Source organism: Equus przewalskii, chromosome 12 (genome assembly GCF_037783145.1).
Source record: "Equus przewalskii isolate Varuska chromosome 12, EquPr2, whole genome shotgun sequence".
In the NCBI taxonomy this organism is placed as follows: Eukaryota; Metazoa; Chordata; class Mammalia; order Perissodactyla; family Equidae; genus Equus; species Equus przewalskii.
The window spans coordinates 25,070,337-25,097,070 of record NC_091842.1 but is presented as its reverse complement, the minus strand read 5'-3'; the positions used below and the strand labels follow the sequence as shown (position 1 = coordinate 25,097,070).

At 39.8% G+C, this 26,734-nt stretch overlaps 2 protein-coding genes across 5 annotated transcripts in view; one reads left to right on the top strand and one right to left on the bottom strand.

Moving 5' to 3' along the window:
• The window catches only part of METTL9 (methyltransferase 9, His-X-His N1(pi)-histidine), a 43,881-nt gene that overhangs the window by 14,902 nt on the left and 2,245 nt on the right, over positions 1-26,734 (top strand). For all 4 annotated transcript variants that reach the window (XM_008507583.2, XM_008507582.2, XM_070568371.1 and 1 more), the window contains exons 3-4: positions 2,797-3,006; positions 8,495-8,679. In XM_008507583.2, the coding sequence (XP_008505805.1) occupies positions 2,797-3,006; positions 8,495-8,679 (395 nt within the window). The remainder of the gene's footprint in view (positions 1-2,796; positions 3,007-8,494; positions 8,680-26,734) is intronic.
• IGSF6 (immunoglobulin superfamily member 6) lies at positions 16,377-24,899 on the bottom strand. The gene is made up of 6 exons (XM_008507581.2): positions 24,664-24,899; positions 21,183-21,542; positions 19,782-19,888; positions 19,063-19,110; positions 18,621-18,701; positions 16,377-17,437 (listed from the first exon to the last, which is right to left on the bottom strand). The coding sequence occupies exons 1-6, from the start codon at positions 24,728-24,730 to the stop codon at positions 17,381-17,383; spliced, it is 720 nt and encodes a 239-aa protein (XP_008505803.1). The 5' UTR covers positions 24,731-24,899; the 3' UTR covers positions 16,377-17,380.

Here is a 26,734-nt window from a genome sequence, read left to right as displayed (position 1 = left end):
CGGAAAGCAAGCAAGTTACTGTAGAGTGATTCTTATCCTTCATGGATAAGAGGTACAGGACCTCTGTGAAAGCAATAAGAAGTTGAAATCCTCTCTTCAAATAGCATTTCCATTCAACACCTTACGTATGATTTTGAGAGATTTCAAACCCTAAACCAATTCCCCTTACCTCTACCTCACTGGACCCAGGTTAAAATCTTTGCTTTGGAATTTCACAGTTCGGTCAAAAAGAGGCAGCATAATTAGTAAATCCCTTTTGGCTTCGCTTATGTACAGCTCTTCTGCTTTTTTTTCCTAACCCTAATCTCCACTACCTCCACCCTGCAAATTCCAAAACATCTCTTGGCCTGTGTCCTATTCTCAGCTGAAAGTTTAATTTTGAGCCCTTTGGTACTTTCGAGTCATGGCAGGGGTACGTTATTACCATGAGTGGCCATCTCTTAGAGACAGAAGTAATTACTGTGGTAGCTTCTTGAATTAGGAAGATAAGATACTTATCAGACTTCCTCTGTGTTGGGAAGAGGAAGACCAAGTAAGGAGAGGCGTAATAACTGCTTTCAGAGTTTGTGGGAAGATGTTTATAAGAAGGTGTGCCTCCTCTGTAGACTCTGGAGAGAATTTAGATGGAGGCTAGAGAACCTAGGATGGTTACTAAACACTGAAACAAAACAAAACAAAACCCCACACATGGACATCACTAACTTTGGAGGTTAAGGACAAATTAGAGAGCCGTATCTCTCCATGGTATGTGTTTGCTGGAAACCTTGTATTGAGCTAGATCAGTGTCTTGGCGTTTTACGTGGGGTAATTCTTCATTGTGTGGGAGTGCCCCACACCTTGCAGAAAGTCTAACTTTTCTGACCTTGCCCACTAAATGACAGTAGCACCCCCAAGTCATTGTGACTACCTGAAACTCTCCCACCTACTCCCAGTGCCCCCTAGAGGGCAAAGTTGGTCTTGGTTGGGAAACGCTGGGCTCGATGAATTTTGCTATATTTTTTGACAGTTTTAATCTTTTTGTGGAGCCTCTGTTGCTCATGATCTTTGGAAATAGGACAGTTCTTCTCTCTGGTGCCTTTAGATGTAGACCAGTCAGAGTCAGATGACCTCTAGCTCTAGAATTTTATGATTATCATGTCAAGGTTCCTTACATGCCAAAGAGATGACTAGAGAAGCATGTTATTTTATAACTGGGAAAGTTTAAGCCAGATAACTATTTTGCAGCTTACTTTTGGTCCTATGGCAAGTCAGCGCCGACATTTGAAACATGCATCCCCCAAGCTGTGCTGCCTATCACCTCCCTCTTCTTGCTCGGCCTCTGGCTCCTGTGGGAAATTTTGTATAGCTCTTTTAGTAAGTTTAGTTCCTTTTCTCAGATTTGCTTTCTGCAGCCTGTTTTTCTGCTAGAATTTATGAACAATTGAGGATTAAAAACAACTTTTCTTTTAGGAGATACGGTTTTCTCTGGTAGACAGTTGTAGTGGATAGCCTCAGTTAGTCTCTGAGGTCTCCTCCTGCCCTTTTCTAAGCATTTCTGTGGTGCAGAAGATTTACTGTAAATGCGTTATTAGATTTGATTAAACTCTCTTAAGGCCTTAATGGAAAGAGGGAAGGGGACGTTTGTTATGTGACCTCCATAATTTGAACTTTTTCCTGAACCCGGTCTCACCAGGAGCACCAAGTTGCATGCATCTTTCCACTCACTCTAACAAATATAGTGTGCCTTGTGATTATTTCCAGAAAGTAGCAGTACAGTACAGATTTTCTTGCCACTTCCTAGACAGTGGTTTTTTCAAACTGTTTTCCAGGGTCTGGAGAGGAGGTGCCTCTGGAGCTGCTTCAGGCGGCAGGGAAAGGCCTAGAAGTGGGCTGGCCGAAGCCCAGGGCTGTCAGCCTCATTTCAGCGTCAGCTCTCCTTCTGCCGCTTTATATTGTCTTTGAGTTCAGCTTCGTCTAGAGAGAGGGTTCCGCTGCTGAGGAGGAGTCTGAGAATCCCTGCCCTGGGCAAACGGGGATTTGAGGGCTAGAAAGCAAGTTCTAAATAGGAGTGTGTTTTATTTCCCCAGATGGAAATGAAATAGGGAGACTTAGTTTGATCTGTAGCTGCTATTCTGAGGGTTCGCTTTGATCTCCATTTTCGCTTCTTTCAATTTTCTTTTTTCAAAAGTATTACTGTGGTTTTTGAGTGTTTTTTAGAATCTGTGGAAATAATAAGACCCAGCCAATTGTATAACATATAACTGACACAAGTACTGTCTGCTTTTCTCATGCAAATTAAGTGTCTGTTAAAAATCTATTATCCTAAAGCTATTTTTCTCGCCCATTGTTTAGTTTCCTAATGGCGTTATTTTCCTAGTTGATGTCTTGGCTTAGTGTTACTGGCTAGTGCTGTGGTCTGATTCTGTTGGTCTGTCATCTGTTTAACTGACGAACATTTTCTGTTATTCCTTCCATCTCTCCTTCCTATTTTGACATAAGTTCTTCACATTCATCTTTTAATTTCTTACTCATTTATTTTTCCCTTCCCCTCTCGACTTTTTCTTTTCTACATTTTCTTCCTCTCATTGTCCACTCTTTTGGGGGATGTTATTTGCAAATGAGACAGATAATGGTACCTGAAAGTATTTTCTTACTTTACTAACTTTGTTTTTCAGTCATATAAAATAATACACATTTTAATCATATAATCGTATAAAATAAACATTTTGTAAGTTCAAAGGCTCCCTGTGTCCTTCTGTGTGTATGGAGGGTGCTTGATCTGTACAGACGCTTCCATTTTTGTTCTTTTCCTTCCAGGTTGCTAGGAAGAGGCTCAATGTTTGTGTTTTCACCAGATCAATTTCAGAGACTGCTTAAGATTAATCCAGACTGGAAAACCCATAGACTTCTTGATTTAGGTGCTGGAGATGGAGAAGTCACAAAAATCATGAGCCCTCATTTTGAAGAAATTTATGCTACTGAGCTGTCTGAAACTATGATATGGCAGCTTCAGAAGAAGAAATACAGGTATAGTTTCTTGACATGTTTTCGGGTATATTTCTTGGGTTTAGATGTATTTCTTCTTGAGAGTATTTTATTTAAAGGATGTGAATCAGAAACAATTTTCCATGATTAGGAATTTTTTTTAAAAACTTGCCATACTACAGTTAAATGGAGGTTGAGAGAGAAGTCATCTCCCTTGGCAGTGTGTTTTTGAACTAGAGGAGTTGGCACGGTAGGGGGGAAAAGGGCAGATGAGGGACAGCTTGGAAGCAGGAGATCGAATGTATGGACTTGTTCCCTAATTGCAACCTGGCATTCTCAAGTCTTGTTTTTGTTTTTTTAATTAAAAAGAAAATTTTATTGTGGTAAAAAGATATAACATAGAATTTACTGTTTAACCATTTTACCTGTACAGTTCAGTGGTATTAAGTACATTCACATTGTTGTGTAACCATCACACCATCCGTGTCTAGAATTTTTTCATTTTCCCCTCTGAAACTCTACCCATTAGACACTAACTCCCCATTTTCCCTCTCCACCAGTCCCTGGCAACCACTGTTCTACTTTTTGTCTCTGTGAATTTGACTACTCCAGGAACCTCAAATACAAGGAATCATACAATACTTGTCCTTTTGTCACTGGCTTATTTTACTTAATGTAATGTCCTCAAGGTTCATCCATGTTGCAGCGTATGTCAAATCTTCTTCCTTTTTAAGGCTGAATAATATTCCATTATATGTATATACCATATTTTTTGTTTATCCATTCATCTGTCAGCGGATACTTGACTTGCTTCCACCTTTTAGCTATTGTGAATAATGCTGCTGTGAACACGAGTGTACAAATATCTATTTGAGTTGCTGCTTTCACTTCTTTTTGGGTATATGCCCAGAAGTGGAATGGCTGGATCAGATGGTAAGTCTATGTTTAAGTTTTTGAGGAATTGCCGTACTGTTTTCCACAGCAGTGGCACCATTTTATATCCCATCAACAATACACAAGGATTCTAGTTTCTCCACATCTTCATCAGTACTTATTTTCTGGGGTTTTTTTTGTGTGTGTCAGGAAGATTGGCCCTGAGCTAATATCTGTGCCAGTCTTCCTCTATTCATGTGTGGGATGCCACCAGAGTATGGCTTGATGAGTGCTGTTTAGGTCTATGCCTGGGATCTGAACCCGCAAACCCCGGGCCACAGAAGCAGAGCGTGGGAACATAACCACTGTGCCACCAGGCCTGCCCCTTATTTTCTGGTTTTTTTTGATAATAACTATCCTAATGGGTGTGAAGTGTCAAATGTTGGTTTTAAGCTTGAGGTTTTGCTGCTTGGGAGACTTAGGAAGAAGGCTCCTTATTCAGTATGGATTCTCTTGATGGGAGAACATGCTGAGTATAGAGTGGGCAGGTCGAGGTAGAGCCTGCCTCCTTCTCTGATATTTTGGAAGGTGGGCTTAGCCTTAGAAAGAAAGGAGAAAGAATTATGCACTCACTCTCCTATCCACCTAAGTTTGTACTTAGACACACTAACCCTAGAGACAGAGCATCAGCATAGCTCTTTGGACCAGGACTGGGTTGAACATTGACAAATCCTGGAAACTTTTAGCCTGGGGAAGAGAAGACCAAGTAGGAAAGGGGTGGAAGGGAAGATTACTGTGCACAAATATTTAATGGGATGTTATATGGAAGGAGGGAATAAGTGTAGTCCCTGGTATGTCAGGCAGATCAATAGCTGTTAGGGCTGTCTTATAGGAGAATTCTATCTGTGTGAGGTTGAACTGAGTGATTCATAAGGTCTCCCTTAGCTCCAGCAATCTGTCTCAGATTAGATCCTGGTGGGTCTGTGTGGTGAAAATTGAAACATATTCCTTCAATTAGAAGTTAATTCACCATTTCAAAACTTGGAATGCTTTGACCTTTGTTAGGACAATGGCTTAAATCATGCTGAATTCCTAATCTGATTCTCTGCCCCCATTTAAAAGAAAAAATCTGTGTTTTGAAAGTGGATTTGGGGAGGAAGGTATTGGAACATGTCTTCGTTCCCCTCCCACCTGCCCGGCCCCTTTCCTTGCTTGTTTGCCAGTAAAGCCCTTCTTGAGACTAAATGCCTAAATGGGATTTTCAGTGATGCTTCAGATGTTTGAATTAGTAATTCAGTATATCTGGAGTTTACACATAACTTCATCAACTTATCCACCGTATAAAAAATACTTAGTTTAATTTTTTTCCTTATATATAGCACATATGCCAAAATCTGCTTGCAATTTGACCTAAATAGGAAATTCATACTGATTGACACTCTCTCCATAATATCAGTATGAAATAAAAACATATTCACAAAAGTGGCAGCTTTTGATGCAGTTTCAGATTTTGATGAGGATGTGATGATGCCTTAGTAAGTTGAGGGATTGCCCAACCCATGATGGCGGGGCAATTTTTAGCTTAATTCCTTGTTTTTTTGGCTTCTTTTGGGGAGGTGGCTATTTTTTGTTTCTCTTCAATATCTGGGCCCATGAACAACTGGCTTTTTAATGACAGTTCTAGATGTCATTTTTGAAATAAATCAATGAACAGAAAATGGCCAGATTTTTCCTCTGTATTGCCAGTATATCGTTGTTTATACCAGAAAACCCTGTTGTAAAATTTAAGGATGTGCCTTTGATTTTTTCTTTTTTTTGAGGAAGATTAGCCCTGAGCTAATGTGTGCCACCAATCCTCCTCTTTTTGCTGAGGAGGACTGGCCCTGAGCTAACATCTGCGCCTGTCTTTCTTTTATTTTATGTGGGGTGCCTGCCACAGCATGGCTTGACAAGTGGTGCCATGTCCACACCCGGGATCCAAACTGGTGAATCCTGGGCTGCCAAAGTGGAACGTGCGCACTTAACCGCTGTGCCACCAGGCCAGCCCAAGGATGTGTCTTTGATTCTTTAAAACAAAACAATAACTTTTCTTTATACTGTTGGGGAGTTTTGTTTTTTATTTAGAATTTATCAAAATAAATTCTCTTCTTTGTCACTTCTCTAAGAAAAATTTATTTTAAATTCTCCTAGAAGGTAAACTATTATTTATCTCATGTTCTTGAAGATAATCCCTAAACAGATGCCTTGCTTCTTGGGGTAGCACTGGTGTCTTAGAGAAGCCATAAACATAGGAAAGGATTAGACAACTGATTTCTGGTTGTGTGTGCTAACTTACAGTTCCACAATTCAAATGGCAATAAATAGAAACGTTCTCTGGCAGGAAAAGATTTTGGCAGCATGTTTACCTTCCTCAGTTTGCTTTAGCAAAAGTTAATGTTAAAATTAGTTTCCGTGATCCAAATGGTGGTTAGCGGCTGATGGAGGAAAGAAGCGCGCGGCGAGACCCTGAGTGGGGTTGGGGGTGGGGCTGGGTTTAAGCCCCCACTTCACAGACACGTCACACCAGGTAATCAGAGAGGAATTGTGTATACATTGTTGACACCAGAGAACAAAGATTTTAGTGTCAATTGGAAAGACTTTAATGACTTGACTTTAATGCATTATCTGTAAGTTTGGGATCTTTCTTGAAAAGAAAATAGTTGAGAATTCTATTTCTTATGTTAATGTCCTCTGTATTTTCTTTTTTTAACAAAAAGATACTGGAGACTGAAGTGCAGATGGCCGTCCACTCAGCCACTGCCCTAGCAGCATTTATTCAAAGGATGTTGGTCAGGTTCTTTCTCACTTTACGTGGAGAGGCAGGTTCATTGACCTGAATAACAGACTAGGAGAATCTCCAAGTTGTCATTTCTGCCCTGCCAGTGATTTGCAGTGTGACGTTGGACAAGGCACTTCTTTCATTTTTCTCATAAGAGGAAAGTTCTAACAACTTGTTAGGATTCCTGGGCTAGTAAAGTTGTCTTTGTCAGTTGAACTAAGTTTACACATAGAAATCACAAAACAGAAATAAAGATGAAGTTGGACTTCTGTAGGTAAAGTTTTTACCTGTCCCAGCATTAAAGCCATAATTTTCTGTTGTGAGAGTGTATTTCTGTCTTTCAAAATTATCGACATGGAAACTCACTATCTGCGACTCATTCTGAGAGGGATTTAGGAAGATTATTTTAGATTAAAACATACTGATGATATTTGGCTTCCGCTTCGTTGTAGACAGGCCTAAATTTGTTGTTTTGTTTTTTAAAATCAAGCACGTAATTTGTTTTTTGCAATTTATGAATTTAAATTGGCTCTGTGGCTAAACTATTAAATTACAAATAGCCTTTCTCTTTAATTGCTCGTTTTGGTTTTTGAGGTGGGAATTGATGAACTTTTTGTCTTGAAAGTAGAGTCTTCCCTGAGGTTTGAATGAGCTGAACCCAGTTTCTGAAGTCATCACTGCAGTCCCAGTTTCAGTGCCACAGAGTGCTTGTGAAGCCCTCACGCTCCACTTACTTCAGGCAGCAAAGGAGTGTGACACCCAGTCCCTTGAAGTTCGTTAGAGTGTGGTTTTGCAGGAGGCTTTAGTTTTAAAAAAACCTAGATTGAAAAGAAGATGCACCTGAGAGGTTTGTGTTCCTTTTTATTCTATTCAAAAATGCTGTAAAATATCATTATGCTAATGAGTTATACTTTTTCATTACACTTTTAGAATTTTCTAACATATCTCTGCTGTATTTGCTCGGCATTATCAAAGACTGTTTACCAAAGTTCCTTTTTCCTGTTTTCTTTTCCCACTGTCTGTCTTAATGTATCTCACCTACCACATTCTGACTGGTATAAGCCAGCAGGAGTGAGTACTTTATAGTGGTTTCCTTAATGGTGTGGCTAACAAAGATTTGATACAAGAACTCCCCCTTTCCGTGGATAAAACATTGTGAAGGACTAGAAATGATCTTTGAGAGAGAGAGTGAGTGTGCGTGTGTCAGTGTGTGTGATATTGAGGGCTGAGGGTGACGTGTTAACTATACTCTTCACTTACAGTTTTAGTAGAATGTCCTGTGCTTTATTTTTTCCTATGTAGTTATTCAGATATGAAGATTCTAGAGTATGAAATAGTAGCTCTCTCCTGGGAACAGAGATGTGCTCAAAAGGTCATAGCTTGTAAATGGGAATTATCTTATACCAACCCTAGTCATTCTTAAATTGGAGGGACCCTAGGAATAGAAAACAGGAATGTATGATATATTTTATGATTAAATTTCATTGAATGTGGAAAGTAGGACCCTTTGTTCATTCACTGATGTTGAAGAATTTGATGCCCTAGTTTTATAACCATTTTTATCACCATACATGTCCTTTTACGAGAACTAATCATATGTTTAATATGAAGATGTATGGTGTGTTTTGGGATTTGGAAATCGGTGAAATGCTAAATTTAAAGAAATGTGGTTGCTGTTTTCCTCTTGCCTGGCCATAACTGCGAACATGAATTATAAATGATGATTTTGAATTTACTTTGATCTGGAAGACAAGTTAGAGCCTTTACTGGCATCTCAATTATTTTTAACGATGTCTTTAAGGGGGTTTGTATCAATCTAGTTCTTTCTGATTTTTCCAGAGTGCTTGGTATAAATGAATGGCAGAATACAGGGTTCCAATATGATGTCATCAGCTGCCTGAATTTACTGGACCGCTGTGATCAGCCCTTGACTTTGTTAAAAGATATCAGAAGTGTCTTGGAGCCAACCAGAGGCCGGGTCATCCTGGCCCTCGTCTTACCCTTTCATCCCTATGTGGAAAACGGTGAGTGTGGTCAGGCTGCCTCTTAGCTATCGTAGATATTTATTGGTATTTGTGATTCTGTTTCTTAGAATAGCCTGGAATTGAAAAGAATACAGTTAACTCATGTAAAATATCACTTTGGTTAATGTTCTTCTTAATGTGGATTTTATAGAACTCTAATACTCCCTTTGCAGTGGTAATAATTAATACTTGGCTGGGTCTGCATGCTTGAGATGGAAAGCTTAAAATGTGTTTGCATTTTCTGCTCTTAAATGGAGCTTGAACTGTTTATTTATTAGCTTCTAAGCTGAGTCAAGCCAAAAATGATGCCTTTTAATCTACCCGTGTATACTTGGCCAAATGTCATATCTATTTTATATTTTACGTCTCTTGTCCCAGACTCTAGAAATGATCAGTGCTCTTACCTGGTTTTTCCTTTTAAAGACCATTTGTGTTTCAGCACATATCATTTCTTTGTGTAACATTTGGTTTTTTGATTGATTGGTCTTTGCTCTTCAGCAATATTGAATGAACAATATCTTAGAAGAAATGGTTTGATTTTACGTTCATATTTACTGTGACTTCTGGCTGTTAGTTTAATTCATAGTTTTAGCTTATGTGGTTTGCATTTTAGGTCATGCTGAAAGGTATGACTTTAAGCCTCTCTTTTTCATTTTCATAAGTTAATGTATAGCGAATAAAAATTATTGTATAAGTAATACATGTTAATGTTTTAAAATCTTTAATTTTTCTATTTTACAGCCTAGTTCAGCCTTGGGTTTAAAAACTCTTCAAAGAGATCCGTTAATATTTTGCAAGCGTCGTAGTTATTCGAATATCTGTGAAAATCTGTCTTAAGGAATAATGTTCATGTTTGCTTATATCCATGGATTGCGTTGCCACTCACTTGCTCCTTCATTTCTTCTCGTCCTTATTTTTTCCCCCTCAGGTCTTAGTCCCTTCAGATTTAATGCTTGTCTTAACATTTATCCAGTGGTTTTAGATTTGTGTTGATGGTGGGGAAAATGGAGAACTGTTTAGACATAGGAGGGCGGGAAGGAGAACAGATGGAACAGATATCCCTCCCCCATCGAACGTCTCCATCATTCCATTCCTCTTGTTAAATCGTTTGTCATGGTAAAGAGAAAACTGCTGTAAGTGTGAGTGCCCGGATAGCGTATATATATGTTGTAAGTGAAAAGCCTAAGAAACGTCCTTCTTGTTAGTACAGCGACCTGACCTTGTCTCAGTGCTGTTCCCAGTGTAGTTAAGTATCAGCTCCATCCTTGCATCACAGTCCTGAGTCATCAGGTTATAGGTCCTGGCTTCCTGTGTCCTGTTGGGCAACCACGTGATAGAACTTTAATGCTACTTCCTGGCATAGCAGGAGGTGGGAGAGCTGGGGAGGAAACATCAGTCTAGCCATGAATTTTATTTCCTTGTGTTTCTGACGCTAAAAATTGAGAGGAAGTCAAACTGGACAAGAGGGCAGTCTCCAGTAAGAGCTGAAAACAAGCTCCTTGATTGTGGACTCACAGAGTTGCCTGTTGGGTCCAGGGAGTCTGGCATGTGACACGTAGCAAACCAGAGACAAGAAGCCTTGTTACTGTGGGTGACCTTTAGTGACCTATAAATTTTGCAGACTGTTCCGCAGCACTCTGTTATTGCTTCCTTTCTCTAAGTCGCTAATTAGATCCCGATGATTTCCATGTGACACTATGTGACGACTGAGGTGCAAAGTGAGCTTGCTCTGTGAGTGCATGAATTTTGGGCTGTTTTGAGGATATCTGAATGTGCTTTGCATACTTGGCTCAATTTATGTTTTAACAGAAAGGCATTGTAGATGAAATGATTACTTGCATAATTTTTTTGAGATTTATTGAAGTTGAATCACAGTGATTTTGTTACTTAGGTTAATTTGAGGAAAAAAGTGCAAAGGTATCTAATTTCAGTTTGTTTGGTTTACTGACCCAGTTTTGTTTAGGGGTTATTAAATCTAGTGAGCATTGTTTTAATCATCAAAAAGGGGAAAAGTATGTGATGGAGAAAAGGAGAATTACATTGCAAAAATGAAAATTTAAGGAGGTTTAATTTTTCAAAATTATAATTTTTATAAAAAGATAATTCATAGTAAAAAAAAGTTTAAGCAGCTTGCATGAGGGTGTATAATGAAAAGTTTCTCATCCACTCCAGTTCCACAAGCTTGTTCAGGTTTCTTGAATATTCTTCAAAATGTAAGTATGTCTGTACCTGAAAAAATTGATTATATAATTAAAGCCCTCTGTAAATACTTTCATTGCCTTTTTCCACCCAAGTTTATCAAGGAAATGATTCCTGCCAGCACATGTATCTGCACTGTCTGGATGTAAGCAAGTGGTATGTTGGAGCTGGTTTTACTGGCTCTTGAGAGCTGATTGTTACATTGGCAGGAATTTAGTGAGCTGGTTGTTAAACATGGCCATTATTGAAACTGACTGTGGTGGGAATACTTACAGCATGGAAATTGGCAGACGCTACAAATAGCCTCCTCCAAGCTGGTTGGTAAACATTTACCAGCACACCACTGGATATATGATGCTTTTACCTAAGGACACCTCTGCTGACGTAATTTTAGATGCCAGCAGTTTGCTTTATAAGTAATAGTGAAACGAACACTCTTGGGCAAGTCTTTGCACACATGTGTAACTATGTATCAGGATGCTTTCTGCTTTAGGAAACAGAAGGAGCAACTAAAAGTAGCTTGTAAAAATTGATTTTATTTTGGAAAAGTGATTCCAAGGTCGGTTAATTCAGTGATAAAACTATTCCATTGAAGTTCAGAGCTTGCTTGCTTTTCTTTATCTTCAGTATGCCAACATTCCCCTCAAAATTGCAAAATGGCTGGGGCTGGCCCCGTGGTCGAGTGGTTAAGTTTGCGCGCTCCGCTGCAGGCGGCCCACTGTTTCGTTGGTTCGAATCCTGGGCGCGGACATGGCACTGCTCATCAGACCACGCTGAGGCAGCGTCCCACATGCCACAACTAGAAGGACCCACAACGAAGAATATACAACTGTGTACCAGGGGGGGATTTGGGGAGAAAAAAGAAAAAAGAAAATCTTTTAAAAAAAAAAAATTGCAAAATGGCTGATGTCGTACCAAGCATCATGTGTAGGCATGACAAAATCTTGAAAAGAAAGAGGCATTTTCTCCTGTACATCTCTCTGTTTTTTTTAGTGAGAGAAATGTTTCCCAGAAACCTCCCTAGCACACTGCGTTGCAGGTCCTGTTGGCAAGGATGGGGGCATGTGTCCCTGCCCAGGCAGCAACTGGCAAGGGATTCAGGACCATCATGATGCACTCTCCAGGTCTGTGGAGGGAGTCATCTGCCCTGAGCACATTTGTTTACACTGTGGAGCTGAGCTCGAAGTGAAAGTGGGAGGGAATTGGCTGCTGAATACTCATGCCACAGAGTATCTTCATTCATTTAAAAAGTGTTTACTGAGTGCCTAGGTGCTGGAGATAAGTAAGCAGCAAACAGATGAATATCCCTGCCCTCGTGCAGCTTATGTTCTAGTGAGGGAGACAGACGGTAAACAAATGGCATGTTGTTGGTCATAAGTGTTATGAAGAGAAGTAAACACTAAAAGCAAGAAAGGGGCTCTGGAATTGGGAGTTGGGTTGGGGGCTGTAATTTTAAAGAGAGCGCTCAGGGAAGGGCCTCACTGAGCTGGTGGCATAGAGAAAAGATCTGAAGGAAGTAGATCTAAGGTTACCTGTATGATGCATCTCCAGGAGTGGAACTGCTTCCTAAAGAGTGAAGTTTTCCCCATAGCTGGCCTGTGATCCTAACACCAGTTACTGAATAAATCGTCTCTTTCTCGATGCTTTGAAATGCCACCTTTATCAGAGACTAAAGTCCTGTATGTGTTTGGTTCTGTCCTGTTAAGATTTAATCCATCTGTGTGTGTGCCAACACCAAACTATTTTAATTACTGTACCTTTATCACACACTTTAATATCCCAGGACTAGTCCCCCCTCAATCAGTTCCTTTTAGATTTTTCTTGACTGACTTAGCAGATCAGCTTTAGCACTAGCTTGTCTAACTGCCCCATATTAAATTTATAAGTTAGTTTAGGGAGTATTGAGTCTTCCTAGCTAATAATAGGATGTGTCTTTCAATTTATTCTATTGCTTGTTCTTTAGTATCATAAAATTTTCTTCTTAAAGGTCTTGCACAATTTTTGTTAGATTTATTCTAATGGGATGTGTGTGTGTATGTGTGATATTGTGAATAGGAATTTTTCTTCCATCACACTTTGCAAAAATTAAAAGAAATTTCCTGCTTTATTGAGATATAATTGACAAATAAAAATTGTGTGTATTCAAGGTATATAACGTGATGATTTAGTATAGGTATACACTGTGCAGTGATTACCACAGTCAAGTTAATAACATATCCAATACCTCACATAGTTACCTTTTTCTGTGTATGTGTGATGAGAACACTTAAGATTTATTCTTTTAGCAAATTTCAGGTATACAGTTCAGTTTTATTAACTGTAGTCACCATGCTGTACATTAGATCCCCAGAACTTACTCATCTTACAACTGAAAGTGTGTATCCTTTGACCCACATCCTCCCGTTTCCCCCACTCCCAGCCCCTGGGCAGCCACTGTTGTCTGCTCTGGTTCTGCGAGTTTGGCTTGTTGAGGTTCCACATGTGAGTGAGATCATACCGTATTTGTCTTTCTGTGTGTGGCTTGTTTCACTGAGCATAAAATCTTCCAGCTTCAGCCATGTTGTAGCAGATGGCTTTTCTATCATATCTTAGAATGGATATTACACATACTTACACAAGCAGTTATTTTTGTGTGTGTACCAATTTTTTTAACCATTTGCCTTATTGGATTATCTTAGTGTTTCAAATTGTTTCTACCATTGATCCTCTTAGATTTTCTTGATACACAGTTATGGCATCTGCAAATGGTTTTGCTACTTCCTTGTTATTTTTAGACTTTTTTTTTTTCAAAGTGAATTGGTAGTTAATTCCAGAAAATGTTAACAAAATGGTAGACATTTTTGTCTTGGTTTTGACTTTAATGAAGAAATACTTCTACTTTAAATATGGTGCTGTCTTTTGCCTTGAGCTTGCTGTTTGACTTGAGATACATATTTTTTTAAATCCTGTTTTATTAAGAGCTTAAAAAATCAGGAATCAATGTTGAATTTTATCACCTATGTTTTCAACATCTGTGAGATAGTCATCCTGTTTTTTCTCCTTTGACCTATTAAGTCAATATATACTTTTCTAATACACATCCACCCTTGCACCTCCAGGCTTCGATGGGGTCGTCTTCTTGTAATGCATCACTAGAGTGGATTTACAGAAATTCTAAATAAAAATATTAGCATTAATATTGTTAAATGATAGTTGGTCTGTATCTGATCTTTTATTTATTTGGAGGATATTATGTTTGTCATGTTTTGGTATCAATGTTCTGCTGGTTTTGTAAAAAAGAATTTGGAAATTGTTTCTTCTGTGCTCTGGGACAGTTTAAATCCCATTGTGGTTATCTGGTCTTTGAAAGTTTGGTAGAATTCTCCTGTGAAACCAGCTAGCCCTGTGCTTTTTGAGAGGTAGCCCTTGGTACCTTTGTCACTTTCTTCCAGGGTCATTGTTCTGGTTAAATTAGACATGTCTAGTCTTAAAGCTCCTGTTGGTCTAAATAGAAATAAGCAAGACTGGCAGGACTGTTTGTGGAGGAACTTGGGCTTTGAGGGCTGACCTGTGTTTGAAACATGGGTCAGCCCTTCTCCCTGGGCCTCTCATTAAGCTAAGTATTTCATCTGTAAAAATGGGGCTAACACCTATCTTGAAGTTTGTTGTATGGATTAAATAATGTAATTTAGAGGATAGTGCCCAACCATGTCTGTCTCAGTGTTGGTATTTGATACATGTTAGATTTATTTCATTCCATTCTATTCTGTTACTTTGTTATTTGTAGTTTATTTATCATATTTGTTCACAGTTTGAAATGTTTGTCAATGTGGTTTAGATCTGCCTGTGAAACCCTTTTAACAATAAGCATCATAATTTGATGTCTGCGTTTTAACTTCCCTCGAAGTCTGTGCCTTCTCCGTCGGTCTGTGTGACTTGACCCCACGGAGACTTAACTGTATGTGTTAGCCAGGGGTTCAGATTCTCTCCAGTCTTCCATAGTAGAGAAAAAGAAATTACTCATTGTGAAAATCCTGTTGGTATGTGGTTTAAATGCCCTTGTCTGGAAGGTCGGTGCGTAGACACTAGAACTACGTCTCTGTCCATTTCCATCTTTGAGTTGTTGTCAATATTTTTATTGTCATGGGAAATTCAAATCTAAACAGACAGCTATAGCTTAGTCATTTTCAGCGAAAATTCGGGATGCTCACATAGTAGGAAAATTAATACCGTTAGGGATTCAACAGACAGTCCTTATGGAGAAGAGTGAAGGTTGATGGCTAGAGTGTGAAGTATGCTTCATATCTCAGTTGAAATGCTGAAAAAATATTTTTCTATAGAAAGATTGTTCAGTTGTATTCATATAAAGGCATTTGAGAGCCTACTGTGTACCAGGTAGTGCTAGGCAGTGCAAATACAGGGATAAATGAAAACGTTCTTCTAGTCTTAAAATCCTTACAGACTAGTCCAGAAGACAGATGTAAACAGGCGTGGCAGGATAGTCAGATAAGAAAAATGACAAAGCACTATGTATTTAGAGAAGGAAAGACCCAATATTGACTGCTGGGTCAGTTACAGGAGGTTTCATGTAAGAGGTGACATATGAGCTGTGTTTGTGTCTGTGAAGTGTTTTCCCAGGTGGAGGGAACAGCATGTGAAAAGCATGAAGTGTGAACAGAGTGAGGTTGTGGAAGGACAAGTTCAGCGTGACCCAAGGATGGCCTGCAAAGAGGCCTTTGACTGCAGTAGTAGAGCGCTCAGTAAGTGTGGTTGGCTCGATGGATGAATAAAAGAATGAATGTTGTATATACATCAGGCACTCTTACATCTGACCTGAGGGACTGGAACTGCTTTCCTTGGGAAAGTGTATTCCAAATTTCAGCTCAAAAATCACTCTTTGAAACACAGTCCTTGTTTGCATTGGGAAAGGCTTATTCTGAGTCAGGTACTAGTTTATCTTAGGGATTTTGTCTCCTTGTTAGTTACACAAAGAACAGTATATTTTCAGCCCCGGAAGTACTAAAAGGTAATGAAATGAAAAGTAAATGATCTATTCCAACACTTCTTCTATTCACCTACATGGTGTCAGCATTGACCCTTTTTGCCACCTGGTTTAGAAGTTCATTTATTTCATCCAAGCCAGTGGTCTCAAAGTGGCGGTTATGTACCCCAGGGAGTACGCAAGGCAATTTATTTGGGGCTATAGGAAGAAAATATTAGCATTTTTATTTATATCACTTTTTATGCTAATTGTTTAATTTCTATATTTGTGTATAAGATACACAAATATACAGACATACATACATAAATATGCATCCACTTTACAAATACACAACATATGCAGTCACACACACATAGATATACATACATACACACAAATAAAATGGAGTTATATGCTCCCCCATTTTTCTTGGCACATGTGATTAGAAAGGTTAGAGATCACTAATTTAAACCATGGATCTTAAAATATCTTAAAATTCTGTCTGGGTTTTGAAAATAAGAGTACACCTCACTTAATATCAGTTTAAAAGAAACACTTTAATGAAATAAACATAATAAGTTGTAATTCATGTTTAATAACGAACACATACTTGTGGGTAGTTTAAATAGATTCTTTTACGCCAAAGTAGCTTTCAAAGAACAATCCATAACATGTTTTCTTAGTAAGATGGTAATGAATTCCATAAACATCTTTGCTGTGCTCAGCCTGGTATCTGATGTTTCCCTCCTAAACTGGTTAAAAATCAGTATTGCAGAGGCGCCCTCAAGGACGGTGCCTTGCCCACTCCTACCCTGGTGCTATTTGGCACAACACTGACATCTAGAGTCGGTTGTGGCTTATTTGTTCTGAGGTTTTCTTTGTTTAACCTTCTGCTTTGGATTTTCTATATTGTAGCTATCGCTTTCTTACTCTCTTCTCTTCCAGTCTTGCTTTTCGTTGGCGGCATGATGTAAGTGATTTTGTATGCCCTGGCAGGAAAATGTGCACTATACCATTGCCCCATGGCAATACCAGAGGAATCGTTTGCTCCAAGGTAGTTTTCAAGATGATTTTCGCTGACTCAAATGTGGGCACCTTCTTTCCTCCTCGCCTCTTTCCCCTTCCCTCCCAGCTTAGTCTGACTGGCCCATCACGCCCACCCCCGGGTGCGGTTCTTCTGCTCAGGGCACGTGGTGTGGCTCCAGACCTTCAGGGTAGCAGTCATCACGCACCTCGTAGGTTGAGTGAAATAAATAGAGGATATATGTTGTAAAAATGGAAGTTTGTGAAAATGTTAGACTGCTTAGAATTCTCCTAGCAAATTAGGGCAGCATTTTTCAGTTACATTTCGGTGGGTTTTAGTATTTTGGTAATTACTGTGAGCTGCAGTTTCCTTATACTCTGGCTTCCTTCCTTGTAGCCAATTGTCTTTTCCATTGACCTTTGGTTGTTTCTTTAAAACCCTGTTGGGTGTATGTCCATTAATACTGCATAACTTGTAGAGTTGGATTTTCAGTGACTTAAATGAAAATTAAAATATTTCTATGGTCTTTCATAGTTGGAGAGTACTCTTCTGTTTTCATAAGTGTTGTCTTTCTCCTGCAATAGTAAATAACAAGCCATATTTAAGGTTAGATAACCAACGATGCCACACTGCGAGCAACATGTAAACCACAGTGCCATCTCTCACTCTGGGACATAAGTACTCTTCCAGTAATCTTAAAGGTCAAGCTACCATTTTCCCTATATTTAGAGTAAGATGTGGGAACTGAAAATTTATTTTCTTATTCAGATGCCATTGTCAAAGCCCTGGCTTAGAACGTGTGACAGTTCTTCCTTCCAGGCACGTCTTCAGGCCACTTAACTTTGCCTCTTTGCTGAAAAGGGTGCCCCAGCCTCAAGAAGAAAAGAGTATGAATAGGCATTTTTAATTATTCAGGGTGGTGTCTTAGGTAATTAGACCATTTCTTTACATATTTGTCTATATTCAATTGAAGGATGAAATGACTGTTTAGACAATATTCTTTCCTGGGTGAAAATCCTTTTTAAAAGTTGGATTTAAAAAAACACACCTCATATCAGAAACCTGTTGCATTTGCCCTCCTGGCTGCTGTTTAAGAGGAAAATATCCTTAGTCGTATTTAAGTTCATTATTTTGTATTCATTTTAATTTAAATTTGAGTGGTCTGATCATGCATCATGGAAGCCGAGTATCTACTCTACCAGCTCTAAAACAGCGTCTTGTTTGAAAAACCTGTTTATATAGGACTTTAACCAGACACTGTCAGAATGTATTCTAGATAATGTATTCTTTCTACCATTCCAACGCCAAAGACTGAAGAAATACTGAATTTTTATTTCATTAGCTGAGTCTTTTCTAATGTGTTTATTTCTGCTTTATTAGCAACAAGTAATGTTTTCTATATAATTTGACAAATGTTTGCAACATCTACTTAATGCCTACTACTACACTGCTAGATACTGTACAAAGTAGCTTTTAATCCACAAAAGCAGCCTTGTCTATATTGAAAACATTGCCTGTATCTGGTGTGTTTCTGAAAGATTCCACGTCACTAAGATGCCAGCCTGGTCTCTAGTTAATATTATATCAGATGTCCTTTGTTATGTATTTATCAAAACAGGTTCTATATGAAAATGCATTATATGTGAAAGTCCTCTTTCAGACTTTTCTAATGATTATTGATGGCTTGTTGGCAGCTTAGTGTTTTTAGTCAAACCTGCTTTATATCTGCATTAAAGCTTTTTGCTGTTTCACACTTACAGGTTCTTGGCTTGTCTCCACGTGTCTCTTACTATATAGTTCTTGAGCAATTTCCCGAAAAATACGCCGAGCGCTCTTCTTCTATAAATACAAAAGAGAAAAAATGTCTCTCTCCCTTAGGGCTAGAAGCGATGCTTGGTGTACATCATCAGAGCTTTGTCTTCTTTTCTGCCGTCAGTCTCCAAAACCACCCCAACCAGCACATCTACCTGCCATTCACTCTTGTATTTTAAGTACATTAAGTAGAATTTATGGTTGCGAACTATCAAATTTAAATGACAGTTTACCACTGGAGATTCTCACTGAGTTTCTCAGCAATAGGACACAGCATCCAAGGTTGAAAGTCACCCTGGTGTTCTCTGTGTTTCTTAAATTATTTCAGATTTGAAATAACTAGAACCAGCCACAATTTAGAAGATATTTTACAAGCGTTGGTCTGTACCTTTTGTGAGTCCTCTGTTTCTTTGTTTCTTAGAGTGTTAGATTTCGACTGTCAAGAAGAAAAGGAAAGTCTTATAAGACACTTTGTGCACTCAGAACAATGATGGCAGCTATCTCATACCATAATAAGATTCAACTAACATAATATTTAGATGATATGCAGTAAGATTTAATAATTTTCATGTCATTTCTGAGATTTTACTAATAACTCAAACTGATGTCGATTGTAGGATTTATAGTAATCCTAATATAACACATATGTTCCCCCTCTTATAGCCTATAAACAACCAGAAGATATTCTTTCTTAAAAACTTCAGGCCTTTAAAAAATAATTTAAGGCAGCTTCTGATCTCTTTGTTAACCCCTTTTTGCTCTTAAAAGCTATTCTTAGGCCTTTCATAGATAGCATTAACCCGCCTTCCCCCCAGCAGAAAGATAGCATATCAGATGGTTATAAAGGAGAGTCTCCTATTCCCATATTACTGGGTTTTAAGGAGAAAACACTATAAATAGTGTACTCTGGTTAATAATAATTTCAGTGAGGAAAATGTCTGCTTTCTTCTGCAGACCTCTCCTGCAGGTGATCTCTCCTGCAGGTGCACAGGAAGATGTTAATTAGGTGAGCTATTTGTGAGGCTCACGTGTAGAGAGATGAGAGTTATTTTCTTATGATAGTATTCAAGGCTATTGGGACAGCTGAGACAAAGAAATTTGACTTACCTTGGAGAGAACTATGAAGATCACGAGGACACCAGTGACGTAGATAGAGAGCAGTGATAAGAGAGCTATCAGGACACTCTGCATTTCCTTACTGAGAACCTTAATTTCTTTGTCACAAAAACAGAGAGTCTCAGTCACGATTGAAACGTTATCGCAAACACACGTTTGAAGTCTGACTGCAGCTGCCTGTCAGAGGGGACATGAACTGCCTCTGCTGGCTCTTCACCTGAACATTGATTCAGCGTCTCTTGATTCAAAAGACACTCAAGTGCTTGATATAATTAAAGCCAGTTCATCAGTTTTTAAATATATTATACCAAAAATGTTACTCATTTTTAAAACCAAAAATTTTTTTAAATTCAATTAATTACTGCTCATGATGCTAGGAATCACTTTTTATATAAAGCATTTTAAAGTTAGATGAACGTTTTAAGACAGTTTGTTCAAGGGCATTTAACATTTCTTTTGGTAGAAATGATGTAGAAGTGTCACCAAGAGTCTGTTTATGGAGTTAAGATATTTTCCCAAGTGTTTGTTAATGCTGCTATTTATAGCTTTGAGCTGTTTCATATCCATAACGGAATACTGCGGTCTGTAAAGAACTGAGAAGGCCGTACACTGAGAACCTTAGTGCTCACTCATACTCAGAGACAGGCATTGTTACATCTGCCCCTTCTTCCTAACAAGGTTTGGGAAGTAGAATTGTTGAATCCGTTTTCACATTCTGAATTTCTCCCTCCTTGCAGGAGGTATCCTGTGCTCTAGGTAGGGATGGAGTAACGTGCCATGTCTTAAAGTACCTGATTATTTGAAGGATAAAATACAATTCGATTTGTAATTATTATCTGAATAACCTGTACATTTCAACTAAATATCCCATAGATGCTTATCCTGTGAACTCAATTTAGACAACATACATGCAGAATGAGAGGGTCAGGGATCCCCCAGTGGATTCTCCCCAGATTTGTGTTTATTTTCCATAATGCATATTTTGGGAGGTCCAGTTTATTGATTGTTTATGCTTCTTCAGTGCTTTGTTCTGGATGGTGCAATACCAGACCGGTTCCTAAGAAACCTGATAGTGAGTCCTTGCAGGTTTCCCTTTGGACTTGGTACATTACACAAGCACTGTAATATACAGAAAGGAGGACATAGGTGGTCCACCTTCACTAGTAAAATCTGGACATTGAGAGAGAATACAGCACCCAACACAACCCTGACTTTGTGTCTTCGGAAGCTGGGAGCTGGAGTCAGAGTAGTTCTTTAACCAAACTTTCTGTTGGTTTGTGCTCAGGTCATGCCTTACAGATTTATCTCATAATTTCTGTATATGAGTAATGTAAAGCATTTAAAGGGCTGAGCAAAATGTAACATTCTGGAATAAAGCCTCAAGTGACTGACCTCTAACCACCAACGTGGTCCCTTCTCCGGTTCGCTTCGCTCTCGAGTCCCTTGAACTGGGAAAGGCTATTCCGCAGATGTAGATTGCACTGTCATTGAAAGCCAGTCTGTTTACAGTGAGAGAAACTTGCTTTTCTGCCAGGGCTTCCCTCACTACGAATTTGTCCGCCTCACTTCTGCATCCGTCCAAGCAGAGGCTCTCAGGCTGGTAAGCACCATAGCGAAACCACAGGCTCATTGGGGGCTCTGCAGGGCACCCCGCTGTGGAGAAGGAACACTTCAAGGTAACGGCCTTTTGAGTGTAGTCCACTGTGAGGTGACCCGGTTGAGACACAGAGACTTTACAGTCGCTCGCAGCACCTGTGGGACGAAGCAGACAGGCTCTGTGGAGCGGGTTTCTCACCCCCCTTTGCCTCTGTTTCTATTTTATTGGCATTTTGGGGCTAGAAGACCCAAAATTCTTTTCTTTTTCTTATCTTACTCCCACACGAACAAAACTGTAAAAATAGACACCAGTGGTCCTCCCTTCTGCTCCCCATGTTCCCTGATCTTAACCTGCTGGTTTGCCATGATGTCTTGTTCCTTGGAGATTGTCCCAGAGAGGTTCCGTGGAATTCGTGTTGTGAGCAGAGATGGCAGCAGATCTGGAGTCAGAAGTTTGGGGTCCACGTGTACACTCTTGTCACTTACCAGCGTTCCTTTGATCTCATGCAGATCACTTAATCTCTCAGAGCTTGTTTCCTCATCTGGACCCTGGCCTCGCGGGAGTGTTGTATTCAACGTGGTAACGGATATCAAAGCCCTGGGTGCAAATACTGTTGTCCATGATGGAGACATGAGCAGTAGGGATTGTTTTTGTCTTGTGGGTTGGGGTCACTAGGAATTCATGGCAGTCCCAGTTGTTCCTTTGTGAGCCCGGTTGTCCCTATGGGAAATGTTATAAAAGGCCAGGCGGACGCCTGGGGAAATGCAGCCCTGGCTTAACCTGTGCCGTCTTTGTTACTGAGCAGAGGCCTGTCGAGCTGCCATGCCACGGCCAAGCGAAGTTGAGTTCTTCCTGGCGCTTGTACGCTGCTTTGTAGTTTTTACCTTATTCGATGAACACTATTGGGATAAAGGGCATAGGCTGGAGTTTGGATCCCAGCTCTGCCAGTTCTTAGCTCTATGGTCTGTGCATCTCGGTTTCCTCATTAGCAAAATGGGGATAGTGTTAGGTACCTCGTGGGGTTCGTGCGAAGTTTAAATGAGACCATCAACACATAAGAAGTATTTACTTGCCTAAACCATAATAAGTATTTAATAAAAGGTGGCTATTTCTGCTGCTGCCGCTACTCCTGTTCGCACAGTTTCAGTCACCCATTTTAGCGACAATTGTGGAGGTCTCAGCAAGATGCTAGCAGGGCCGGGACTAGACACCCAGTCCAGTGCTCTCTCCACCCTGTCGTGCGGCTTCCCAGGTTACGCAGGTTGGGTCCCCACCTTGGCCTTCAGATCCCAGGCATGTGAAGCTGGAAAGCCACTTAGGTGTTTTAAAATGGGGAGACCTGCCCTAAACTCTTTTTGGGGCAAGGAAGGCCCTATGTAAAATAGTATTGGTTCAGACAAATGGGAATTTTTTGCGAGTTTTTAGACTGACTTCTGCCTGGTTATTATATGTTTCCAAATAATTTTACTTGTCTGAGTTTGTCCTTTTTGCTACTGTAATTGAAAATTGAAATTTAAAAGTAATCCACGTGGTCTGACACTTAAGGTTCAGACGGGCTTTTTTCACTTAACATTTTTCTTATAGGTCGTCTTGTGAGGCAGATCTATTCACCATGTTTTAATTTTAGTGTTTGTAAAACTTGGGAGATGAGCTGGGAGCTTTTTAGTGACCTAATAAGTGCAAGCTAGACAAGAGGGTCAAGTCACCTGGAGAAGACCAGCCGGTTTCTCACAGTCTTTAGCTGACTGAACCTCACATCTCCTCCCTAGAAGTACAGAGAGACACTTTGCAATGTATAATGATCATTGTATGTCGGAAATCTGAAATGGAATGGGGCCTGCCAAGCCGCAACAACGGTAACCAACAGTGTCTCGATCTCAAGTCCTCTGTCAGATAGGTTTTTACAAGGGAAGCTGACTTTTAACACTTTTCTTGGAGAACTAATGTCCCAGGATAAAATAACTATTTGCAACTTTGGAGTTTCCTATCTCCGCTTATTTTTCGCTTTCTCTGCCGTTAGTCTGAGTTGGGAGAAAACCAGCTGCAGCAGTTTCCTATGAGAGCGCAGACTTATGAGGAAACCGCTGCTCCCTCCCCTCAGCTGTTAGGCAACATATTAGCGAAAAGGGGAAGTTGGGAGAAGGGGTCACACCACCGCCCACTCCTGTGAGCAGTTTCTCTTGTAGGACTCTCTGTAGGGTTTTTTTTTTTTTAAACACAGTACTCTCTGAAAAGGTTGAAAGTTTGTCTCCTTGGTGGAAGGAATAAAAAAGATCACTGTCCTGTTTTTAAAAGCAACCTAGAAAATAAATAGAAAAGTAATTTTTGATACTTAAAAAAAAGGCTTATTATGGAAAATTCAAACATTGGCGGAAGTCGCTGGCTGGCCGCACGAGCTCCCTGCCGCCTCCTGACTTCGGCGCCCTCTTGTTGCGTTCTCTCTCCCACCTGCTCCTTCACTCTCACCTGTTACGAATTCCAGATATTTGTCTGCACATCTTTCAGAATATACTTTTAAAACCTACAGATTCTTCTTTAAAATAACACCAATTAAAATAGTTTATGAGTAATATATACTTATTAGGAAAAAATAGAATATTACTGAAAGAAGCAAGGAATCACCCATAGGCCTTTCACCAAAAAAAACCACTGTTAACATTTTGATATATTTCTGTACAGATGAAAAAAAATTAATTTTGACAGCTTTTACCCCCTTCCCTGCCCTCTGATTCAAACTTTGTGGGCAAATTGGAGAGTCTTAGATTTATCAGAACTATGTTGAGATTATTAGAACTGTGATGTAGGAAACACTATCTTCCATAAGGAAAAAACAGATATAGGCAGAATTTAAAAAATAAGATATATTATGAGATGGTCATTCTCTGTGTAAGGAGCCATTGCATTTTGTTTTTTTTTAATGATAAGTACTTTATAGAAATTCAGCTTTTCAGAAATACTGTTCTTTGAAAATATTCAAGTATTGTTTAGTGCGTGGGAGCTAAATTGTCGATGACTAGCACATGGGATTTTCAGGATATTTTCAACCGTTTGGTGAGGGGCTCTTATCTAAAGCAGAAGGAATTTTCAAAGTTAATATAAAACTTCTCAGCTATTTTATTACCTGTTTCTCTGGGGAAAAAGGAAACATGTTAGACAAGTTCCATAATTTTATACATTTAAAAATTAATCTCTAGGTGCTTAAAATATAAATGCATTAGGTGAAAAATAGCGATTGGTTTAAATAGAATGGAGGAGAAAAAAGAAAAAGAACCTTACCCGCATAGAATAGAATCAGATTGATTTCCAGACCGAGAATGATCTTGCCTCCGTTCACAGTCTCCATGTCCGTGTGTGTGTGTGTGTGGGTGTGGGTGTGGGTGTGGGTGTGTGTGGTGGGAGAGTGTGTATTTGAAGAGAGCTGGCTTTTTTTTTCTTTCTCTTTTTAGACAGGAAGAACTGAGGAGAGGAACTCTTATTAAGGAACTGTCATCAGGAACTTTCTGAAATTGTGTAAAGATTGTTTGTAACCAAATGTCACGATTTAAAGTTGCAATTTTAGCCTGGAGCATGTTTCTAAATGTTCCCATGATAAATTCTTGGATTTTACAGATCCTCATAGGTCTTCGATGTTTTGAGTGAGATTTTGATTTACATGTAGCTCATGCAAAGGAGTACTGTTTGACAAATAATTCGTCCTTTAAGTTTCCAGAGGGGTTCTGTCACCGGTCCTGGGGCAGCTCCTGTGTGCCCAGTGCTGGACCGGTAGCTGTTGGAAATCGAGAAGCAGCAGCAGGAGGTGTCTTCACATAGAGACAAGAGAAATTAGTGAACCAATACATCATGGTACAATGAAGAAATAAGTTGTATGGCTTTAACTAGTTGTACCCCAGTTTTGTGTAACCCATTTTTAATGTGCTGTGAAACAACTGTGTGGGCCCTCAGTTGTGTGTCTGTCATCCCCCCATGACCCCCAGCCCCGTCGCCAACACGCTGGGAGATGTCGTCAGGTTCTTCTTTGTAAGCAGGAGAAACTGACTGGGGCTGACTTAAGCAGAAGGGTTTGGGAGTAGCTCACACAGTCGGTGGGAGAATTGGAGAACCATGTTTAGGGTCCACAGCCAAGAAAAATGCCCCAAATCGTGCTATAAAACTGGTCTGAAAAGCATACTGCTGCTGCCAAGCACTACATGCCGTGGTATGGGCCACACTGTTGATAGTACCACTCAGCGCTGCCCTACCCGCTTGGTCTCAAGCCAGTGCTCCGCTCCCCAGAGAGAGTCCACGTCCCCACTTCTCTGGGTACGAGCTCTTCCTTCCAGGTGAGTGTGTCTGAGTTTAGGTCACAAGCCTGTGCCTTAGCCGTTCGGGCTGGAAAGCTGCTTCCCCAGGCTTCGCCTCCCACTAAGACTCAGAGAAGAGGGTGCAGGTGCTGAACCCTCTTTCTGTTTGTACCCTGGGTACCTGTTCATTATGTATTTTCTCATTTATATAAAGTTATCCTCAATCTGAATTTAGTAACACTTTTAATATACGTATATATTTTTTACATCATCATAGTACCTAGAAGCATCCTGAAGTTAATATATAGCATTATCCCTGTGTATGTGTCTACAGTCAGTGCTTCGTGTGTATGTGAACTTAAAGACCTTATCTAACCCCTGAGCGCCTCAGGCCTTTGGTGCTCATAGGTTTAGAAATGACTGACGTGACTTCAGTCGCTCTTCCAAGAAATGCTAGGTTGATTCATCTGTTCTAGGGTTCTACCTCTCTCTGGTCCTGGAGCTTAACTTTTATGAAATTGTTCTGAAAAGTTAGGGAGTAGATCAACTTCCTTTGAAAAACACACTGATGATCTGTTTTTATAAATTAAAATCCTTCATTAGCCTGTTTTCCGCCTGATAAACCTCTCTAGTTAATACATTGTATAAGCTCACACTGTAAGTGCTATATTTTCTTGCATTTATCCAGAACCCTCTTTCAAATTTTATATGTTACTGTCTGCTTCAATATTACAGTATTTAATGAGCAGTCTTCCCAAACCATTAACCATTACACCCCAGGCAGTCTAAGGGAGGGTGGTATCCGAAACTCTCCGAGAAGGTTGTAGGATGGGCTCTGGATCCAGATAAACCTGGGATTACGTTTCTGCCTGACGCTCGTTAACCTTGCAAGCTTGGGCAGGTTCTTCAGCGCTTCTGAGTCCGCACTTACCTGTTTGTCCTCCTGCCTCGGGGGCTCCCTAGGAGATGATTCATCAAGGCCCCCAGTGCTTGGCACACACCAAGTCCTTGACAGATACTGCTCTTCCCGCTTGTCTCTTTAAATAGCTTGTTGGTTCAAGGATTTA